The 9699-nt window shown below is 40.2% G+C and overlaps 1 protein-coding gene across 1 annotated transcript in view; it reads right to left on the bottom strand.

The window, feature by feature from the left end:
* Nucleotides 1–212: 212 nt before the first annotated feature.
* gdi2 (GDP dissociation inhibitor 2) overlaps nt 213–9699 on the bottom strand; it is a 28388-nt gene continuing 18901 nt past the window's right edge. The window contains exons 7-11 of the mRNA XM_048234968.1: nt 4855–4954; nt 4528–4699; nt 4188–4332; nt 1595–1649; nt 213–1458 (exon numbers count right to left, since the gene is read on the bottom strand). Of these exons, the coding sequence (XP_048090925.1) occupies nt 1303–1458; nt 1595–1649; nt 4188–4332; nt 4528–4699; nt 4855–4954 (628 nt within the window). The 3' untranslated portion in view covers nt 213–1302. The remainder of the gene's footprint in view (nt 1459–1594; nt 1650–4187; nt 4333–4527; nt 4700–4854; nt 4955–9699) is intronic.

Here is a 9699-nt window from a genome sequence, read left to right as displayed (position 1 = left end):
GTGACCTTTTTTCCACAAGTTCATGTTTATTTTGCAGTACAGAAATCATTTGAGCCCCGTTAGTACAACATTGAGCTTTTTAAACATTCTCTTAAAAACACTAAATGTCTCCACACAGGGCTTCTGTCAAGTCAATACTGCAGGCGACGTTTGGTCCTTTCTAAACACAACACAGATATTACAGCACAACTCAGCAACCATGTCTACCCCCCCCCTTCCTCTTTGAAACTTCAGCATCAACTGTCTGTCTGTCTGGGTGTCTAGGAAGAGAGCACACTCTGGCCGTACACACACACACACACACACACACACACACACAAAACCGTGTGAGCTGTGAAGTGCTTGTTTTGCAGCTCTGGCTAATGATAAGGGTTTTGCCTGTGTGGAAGCCAGCTGCAGAGGGAGAAAGCAAAGGTGTCAATCAAACTCACGCCTGTTGACATCACTTTTTGGGGGTTGCTGCTGTAACATGATGCAAGCAGCCTTAATAACTCGCTGTGACTGGCTGTTTGGATTTTTCCACTAAATCGGCGGGGTGGACAGAGCAGTCCACCGTGGAACTCTGCGCAGGTTGCCACAGTAAGAGATTTCTGATTGGTGACTACGTACAACTCAAGCCAAACGAGATTCAAATCAGAGAATTCAGTGATTTTTTTTTAACAGGGTACATGGGGGACATTTAGGACATCCTGAAGCAAGAAAGCGCAGCACTAACATTCTACAACACAAAAACACACACACGCACGCACACACACACACACACACACACACACACATCAACTTCATAAGCGGGGGTCATGTTCAGTTTTTTGCACAGAATGTCTCCTCTCTCCTTTACAAACCCACAATACACACCCCTCTCTCGTCACTGTGAATGGATAAGTACTGGTAGGAGTGGTCATAAGACTTGATAATACCGCTGGTTATTTGGCATCGCTGAGAGAGTGTGAGCGAGAGAAAGACAGAGAGAGAGAGAGAGAGAGAGAGAGAGAGAGAGAGAGAGAGCATACTTTTAAACCATCACTCCAGATCTCCCCCCTGACTGGAAAAGAGCTGATGTCACCCTACCATCTCCCAAAGTGAAATGCTAAGTTTGTAACTGAGTATCTTCAACTTCTTAATAAGGGCAAAAAAAAAAAGATTAACAAAAGCAAAAAAAAACACATGTGATCATCAGCTAGCCCATTTCTTTTGGTTGGTTGTCGGTCTGTTTTGTTTACGTTTGTTTTTTTATTTCTGTTGCATTTTTTTAAACTGGAGATTATAACGCCTGATCTGGGCAATCTGGCCCACTAGCTCCCTCTACTGGTCAGCGGCATCGCCAAAGATGTCGTTCTTCGTGCGCTCCATCTCCGCAAAGTCAAAGTCCGAGCCCGTCATGCGCCGGTAGATGTCCTTGATGTCGTCGCAGGTGGTCTCAAAGTGGGTGGTGGCGTCGTAAGAGCGCGAGATGAAGATCTGCCGGACACACCCGCCAATCAAAATTGTGGATTTCAACCAAGGGAAGGAAAGTTCACTGAAAACACCAACAACTAATGCCAACCCCCAAAAAAGTAAAATAAACTCTCAAGACAGTCTGGATCCCTCATCTCACCTGACTCTCGGTTCCCAGATCAGTGGGTTCATGCAGGTCACTGATGCTCACAAACCTAAAAAATCATCATAAAGTTCACATAAATGGCATGTCACACACAGTGTACATAAAGCACTGTGACTACCAGTTTTGCAATAAAACTATTACAATTCTCTTTTATTGCAAAACTGGTGGCAAAATGTGTTTCCAACCAGTTTTGTAATAAACTAGAATTGTAATAAATTATTTTCAATGGTAAAGAAGTCAGTTAGAAATCACTAGTCAATAAAATGGGGAATCTATTAATCATTTAATTTATTATCATTATGGTTGTTTTCTCAAAAATGTAGATTTGTTTATGATATTAACCGTCCTCCACAACTGTAAATAGTCAGTAACATTCTAAATTGATCTGCAATCATTCTACAAACTTTAATATAAAAGTTATTACAAATCTGATTTATTGCAAAAATGTTTGAAAAAAAATCATATAGGGAATTTTATTTATCATCTCATTGTATCATTATGATTGTTTTACATTTCCATAATTTGGATCTGTTTTTTTTTTCATATTTACTACACAACTGTAAATAGCCAGTAACATAGAAAGGGACATCTGCATACATTCTACAAACTTTGAAAAAGTTATTCCAAGTCTGGTTTATTGCAGAAATTCATTGCTAACTACTCATTCATTTCTGATTGGACAAGAGGCATTCCATGAGTCATCACAAGTGCCAATATCCTAGGACCTCCCCACTTGGTTATTTTGCACTATTAATGGCACTGAGTTATCCAACGCGAACATACAATTAATTTGAAGCGAGAGATCAGCGATTTCATAACTTGTGGTCGTGGTGTTCGTAAAGGATATCGCCACCGCTGTAGTCAAACATGGAAAACGTTTACTCACCTACAACCAACAAGTTAAGTAAAGAGAACTGCACCGTGGCTTACACTTCAAATTGGTCTACTGGAGTGACATTACAGCTTACACTTCAAATTGGTCTATTGGAGTGACATTACAGCCTACACTTCAAATTGGTCTATTGGAGTGACATTACAGCTTACACTTCAAATTGGTCTATTGGAGTGACATTACAGCTTACACTTCAAATTGGTCTATTGGAGTGACATTACAGCTCACACTTCAAATTGGTCTATTGGAGTGACATTACAGCTCACACTTCAAATTGGTCTATTGGAGTGACATTACAGCTCACACTTCAAATTGGTCTATTGGAGTGACATTACAGCTTACACTTTAAACACCTCTGCAAGTTACTTGGATGACACATGTATTCCACAATCAAAGGTATCATAACAAGCAGGGTAACTGTCCTTTGTCTTTTTGTGAGATTTGTTCGTTTAGAAGGAACACTCCTGACTGAGTCCTGACTTGGGATATATTGTGACACTTCCTGGCTGATATGACAGTCCATTTCACTATTTGTTAGATCCGGTGTTAATGACGCTAATTTCTAAAGTGTTTAAAGTGAGAATTGCATTTACACATTATTACGGTGTTAACTTGGAAAGCCCTAATATACACACTAGAGATGTAAATATATGACAAAAATGCCATTCGACAATCGAGGAGCAAAAGTCGAATAGCGTTCGAAAATCGGAGGGGAAAAAAAAAAGCACTTTCTCACAATGACAGAAAGAGAAGGCAATTACCTCTTTAGCTTATGTCATCAAACAAACTATTAATTGAACAAGTAACATTTGTTTTTTACATAGTAGGCCTATGGTAGTGTAATTGGAAGAAACAAAAAAACAATAAGCATGACCAAGCGTTCCAAATCAGATACCTGTTAGATAAAAAAAAAAGAAATGCTGCATGTCATGATTTTATGCGAACCTGCCTTATGCAATAGCCTACTTTTTTAGCCAATTAATTTAGATCAACGTAGCTATTACGTTATTATTACATAGCCTTACAGTTAGGCATGTCATACTCTTGTTAAAAAAGAAATGAGCATGTCAGCATGTTCAAGGAGGAGACGCGAGCGCAACCGATTACTGCTAGTCCAGCTGCGGAGATCACCCGCTCGGACCGCACACACGTCGCAGGCACACTCAAGTAGGAGATTGCTAACTTTGCCAGGTGGGGATATTTCTTCTTGTTGGCCTTCCACTATGTCATGGAAGCGTTCATTGGTGGGCATATGTCTTGGGAGTATTGCAAGAGTTCGGTTCTGCAGAGTTAACAGTGACGAGGTCATGACAATGCTCTTCTTCTGTTGTTTACACTATGTAGCCTACACAACGTAGGTAGCCTACAGTATATCACGCAGTAGCCTAGAGGGTTTCATTTATGTTAGCAACAGGAAAATAGGCATACCCTGCTGCGCACTCTGTGACAGTAGGCACGGCGTGAATTATGGATATTATGTATGCAATGCTATAACGCACTGGCATTGCGCAAATATTACGATATTCGAAAAAAGCTATTTTAAAATCGAATTTCGCACCCAGTTTGACTATTCGAAGATCGTGACTCATCCCTAATACACACACAGGCTGTGTGATCTCACACATGAACTATGCAAACACTAACACTCAGCCATTTACACGCATGCACGCACGCACGCACGCACACAGGCCTTACTTCTGCTCAATGGGCTCCAGCAGGTCCAGAGCAGGTTGGATCTCCTTCTCGGGGTCGTTGGTCTCCACTGTTGTGCTGACGATGGCTACGTACTTGCCCTTAGACGCAACATTGTGTGGGAACGAGGCCATACACACGTAGATGTCTGTTACGAGACACACACACACACAAGTTACAAACCAAATAAATCTGTGTGTGAGTATGTGTATGTGTGCTTACTTCATTTTATTGTGATTCATTTTTTGCTGAGACAGATGCATGAGAGGTTACACATCAACGACGAGTATGCATGGGTGTCACAAGTAGCATGTGTGTGATGTCACTTCAGGCAGCCCCATACCGTGTTTCCTGTTGACCTGGTTCTGGGGGATGATGATCTGGCAGGAGTTAGCATCGCTGGTGTTCTTGATGGGGTGGCTTATGATGCAGATGACCCGGACAACCTGGCCCACCTTTTTGGCCCGGTCCATTAAGTAGCTGGGGTCGCAGATCAGCTGCTTACAGCGAGCAATCTACCGAGTGCACACATGTATACACACTTCAAAAAGCGATAATAGTGATAATTGTAATAGGCTTCCAATGAGCCCACATAAACATTTAACCAGGAGTGTGCAATACTACGCATTTCAGATGAGGTGTGTGTGTGTGTGTGTGTGTGTGTGCTCACCTCTCCCTCCGATTTAACGCCGACTACCTTTCCGTTCTCGATAATGATCTCCTCAATGGGCTTATTCAACATGTAGGTTCCTCCATAGATGGCACATAGTCTGAGAGAGAGTAGAGAAAGAAGAAAGGAAAAGGCAGGATTTAGTTCTGCTGCCCTGGTAAGAGGTGTAGTACATGCTCTGATTTAGTTCTGCTGCCCTGGTAAGAGGTGTAGTACATGCTCTGATTTAGTTCTGCTGCCCTGGTAAGAGGTGTAGTACATGCTCTGATTTAGTTCTGCTGCCCTGGTAAGAGGTGTAGTACATGCTCTGATATGCGGTGTGTGTTGTAATGGTGATAGTCGCCCTCATTTCTAAAACAAACATATGATATAAAACAGGCGTAGGACAGGTGTATGCTCATTTCCACACAAACACACAAAGCATGGCATTTATCAATTTGAACCTGAGCGGTGGCTACGCTCGAATCTCACGTCAAGTCTCCACTCGTGTACGCAAGTTTTTGAGGCGAGAGTTGAATTCATGGAATATCTTGGCCCCAAGTCTTTTCCTGCACATTTGTAGCCTACTTTCCTTAATGTACCCTGTTATGTTGACATATTTGATAGCTTAAGATAGCCATATGTGGAGAAAATTACTTTCCCTTTGGAAAGCGCAACAGTAGTATTTGTAGTATGATGGCAGGTGTCGTATGGTTTTGTAATTTATTTGTTGTATGATGCATTCTCTCTGCAAAAATAAAGTATGTTACACTTAAATAGCCATAATTTTCCGGCTTTTTTGGCGACACTTTTTGTGACTGGTCACACTCTCACTTGGGCTCTCCAGGTCAGAAATGTTTCTCTTTTGGACGTATTGTGCTTCTTCATGTCGTAAATTCTATGGGCAAGGCCTCTAAAATGACCATGAATTGGGGCGCGATATCTAAACAACGCTTGTTTTCAGCCGCCACTCATGCTTGTGCTGGAATTGAAGTGATATGAACGCTTCATGAATCACACGTGAGCCTCGTCGTAAGATGTTGAATCTCAAGTGAGCCTCATCGTAAGATGACTCCTGCATTCAGCAGTGTTTGTTTCCTCTAGATTTTTTTTTTAACAGTGCCACTAATGTCTATAAAAACAATATATTTATGGAATAAAACTAGACAGGTACATAGGATTAGCATTGCTGAGAACACTGAGAAGAAAGTTAATGTTTTAAGTAGGCTACAACAATACAATATATAATATGTGAAATGAAACTGGACGGGCCATAATAACCTCTGGCTAGTTTCAGGCTACTTATTGTTAAATTGCAATGTGAGCGGCGGCCAGCTCTGCCCTACTAAGGTGAAACTGAGAAAAATGACTTTAAAGTTATCTTAATGTCCTGACAATTGAGTAATAGGTATAATATTATATTATAATATTATATTGGTATATAATATTATACTGTATTAATCTATCTACAAAAAAATTGAACTCAAATTTGACCTTTGACCCTTTTTTGGAAGTTACTGTATTCTGCTTTAGTATTGCCCACAAAATGACAATCGGTCATCCCAAGGCAAAATACCTTTACTTGTATTTTATAGCACAATGTTATAATAACAATGATAACTTTCACTTAAAATGTAAGCAATATAACCCACTATGATAAAATGGCTTCACATATATCAACATCATATGAAAATTATAGTCAGTTTTTTCTGTATTTCATACTAGTACCACACAGACAGTCGCATTGATTCACACACTCTCTTTGACAGATGTCAGAATTAAGAATGAGAGTGTTTTGATGTTTTAATATATATAAAGCATATTTTTCTGTTTGGATATGAAACACTAATAGACTTGTTTATTAGACTTGTTTATTTCGAGAACCAGTAGCCTAGAACAGAAAAATATTTCAGAATCATCCCATTATACCATCTTAATGTCTACTGAGAAGTTTCAGTGAAAACATAGGATTTAATATTTCTTGGGATTTTACTTGCAGTATTTGCATTATCATCATGAAATCAGGAATACATTTTCATGATGTGTAGGTCTTTTCGAAAATTATGAATAAACAGTGTATTGATAGGCTACATTTTCCTGTATAGAATGGGAACTTAAAACCAAATGCAGATGATAAAACAAAGTTCTCCCACACAAATAAGATTAGGATGTGATTGGTTGCCTTTATTTGGTCATTTTAGATTACTGCAATTTAAAACTGCCTGCTTTGCAACTACCTTTAATTTCCCCACTAACCCATAGCTACACTAAACTTTAGGATTGCATAGATAGAATTGACAGCCTGTAACAACCTGGGAGTTTTGACTAGCCGGCAGCAAGTTTTAAAAACTTGTGGCGGATTTAATGGATTTGTTTTCTCGTCGGTTGTTTGGTATGGATTTTAACCAGGGTTCAACAAAAGGTAGGCTCTAAATTACTACATTCCTGCTGCTGGTGTATGGGTGTGTGTGGAAGGTGTGTCGTTGCGGCTCCAACAAACTCGCAGTTTTATAGTTTTCAGTCAGTGACTGTCATTTGCAGGCGAGAGCTAGCCTATGAGAATTTTTTTTTTTTTTCAGTAGCCTTGTATTACGGGCTATGTATAAACCATGCTCTAATTGCACCGCTTGTTACTGAATACGTTGTTGAGTTTAGGCTTTTAAGTTAGGCTAGGCCATCAAGATTGTCTTTATGTACTAGCATGTCATTCCTTGATCTTGGCATTTATGCTACGTTTGAAAGCCATCAATAATCTAACAAAAAGCAAGCACCGCAAAAAATGTAGGCTACTGCATTTTATTGAAGTTAGTGTGCGTCTGAGGTGTTATTGAACTCCAGAGGGGCAATACAACTTCACATTGATGGTCGGTCAGAAGGCAGCTTGCCGTAACTTTGCACCGTAACTTCATTCGAGTGTTCAGTTGCAGCGTGAAAGGAAGGCATAAAGCCGTATCTGATGTTACGGGCTTCTACCAGTTTCCCCTTGGCTTTTTGAAGTTACGGCAAAAACATCATCTTATTTCCCCCAAAAAACAACCGAATTGAAACTTGACGTTTGTCTACATGATACAACTTATGTTTATTGTCCTAATAATGACAAAAACTTTTACGACCTTTTGCCTTTTTGCAGAGGAGGGGAGGATACGTCGGCAGGATTATTTAAAAAGCAACTGCAACTACATCAGTGTTTCCTCTACGTTTATTTCAGCATGGCAGCCCCCCACGGTTTAATTAATACCGCCACGGTATCAGAATCAGGGCAGACGCACATTTGCTTTTTAAATAATCCTGCGACGTATCCTCCCCTGCTGGCTGCCGTTCATATTGCAATTTAACAATAAGTAGCCTAAACTAGTCAGAGGTAGTTCACATATTATATATTGTATTGATGTAGCCTATTTAAAGCATTAACTTTCTTCTCAGTGTTTCCTCTTCATTTAGCGGTGCCACTGCTTCAGAATTAGGGGAGACGCAAAATATTGTCTGGAAGCATAGTAGGCTAAATGCCCTCCGCTGGCTGCTGAAAATTGCAGTTTTTGAATAAACAACAATGCTAATCCGGGGTACATGTCTAGTTTTATTCCATAAATATATTGTTTTTGCTATCAAGAGCTTCCATGTGCTACGCATGTTTGTCAACATCGCAAAAACTACAATTTTCGCATAACTTGGTGGAAAGGTGTAGCACATGCCAAGGAAAACCCATTCATTTCTGAAGTTGATCGTATAAAGTATTTCCTATATCGTAGTCTATAGGCCTAAGCTCGCTCGCAACAACAGCAAAAATGAAACTGAGAGGATGTCTCCGCGAAGACACCGCTGTTACATTAGACGCGCACTGAATCGCGAATCGACGCAGTAAAAAAGCAACAACGGCTGGTAGTAACGAGGGTACATTTCAAAACATTTTGTATGCACTCGCGGTGATGGCCTAGTAGGCCTAATGTGAATCGCGGACTATAAAGTAAAGGATATTTGTACCAAATAAAGGCAGTGTTGTGGGTTGTGTTTTTACAACGTGTTGGCACAAAACTTAATTTCGGTCACTAACGAAGTAAGCTAAGCGTTTCTCCATTGTCAACGTGAACTACCGGTATGTTCAAGCGTTCAAGTGACATGTGGTTTAATGCATGGGTTACCGTGACGTGAGTCAGACAGAAGATGGGCCTGTCTTAGTTTCTGAATCTTGTCCCTCTCAAGTCACGTTAGGCTAAATGGTGCAGCCACTGTTTAAAAAAAAAATCTAGCGGAAACACTGTACATTGTGCATCTGCCCTGATTTTGATACCGTGGTGGTATTAATTTAAACCAGGGGTGGGCAAACTTTTTGGCTCAAGGGCCACATTGGGTTGTGAAAATTGGCCGGCGGGCCGCACAACCCCCCCACGACACACGCATAAAAAATACATTTTTTATAGCCTATAATTTAGTATGAAAAAGTATTTGTTTTAAAATACTGCTAATTGTTTTTAAAAATACTGCTAATTTTATGCTGTTTAACAAATTTATAAATTGTGCACTGTCGCTTTAAGACAGTCGCTTTTTACATTACATTACATTACATTTGGCTAACGCTTTTTTAACCAAAGCGACTAACAACATGGTAAACAACTTTACCAAACGCTTTAATTCACGTTTATTTCTCAATGATCTTCTGCCTGCTCCGCTATGGCTACGGCTGGGCCCTCTCACAGTTTTTAAATGGTCAGTAGTGGGAACTACTGTTGCCTTCATGATTTCCTTTTAAAACTTTCTTATAAGAAGGAGATATCAATTTTCAACAATCACAAGCCAGCTGGAACATGCGGCTCTCTCTCCCTCTCGTGAGTGCAGACGCGTTCCCAATTAAATGGATTGCATAATGTT

This window comes from Alosa alosa, chromosome 23 (assembly GCF_017589495.1).
Source record: "Alosa alosa isolate M-15738 ecotype Scorff River chromosome 23, AALO_Geno_1.1, whole genome shotgun sequence".
NCBI classification, from domain to species: Eukaryota; Metazoa; Chordata; class Actinopteri; order Clupeiformes; family Clupeidae; genus Alosa; species Alosa alosa.
This window is presented reverse-complemented; position numbering and strand designations above follow the sequence as displayed.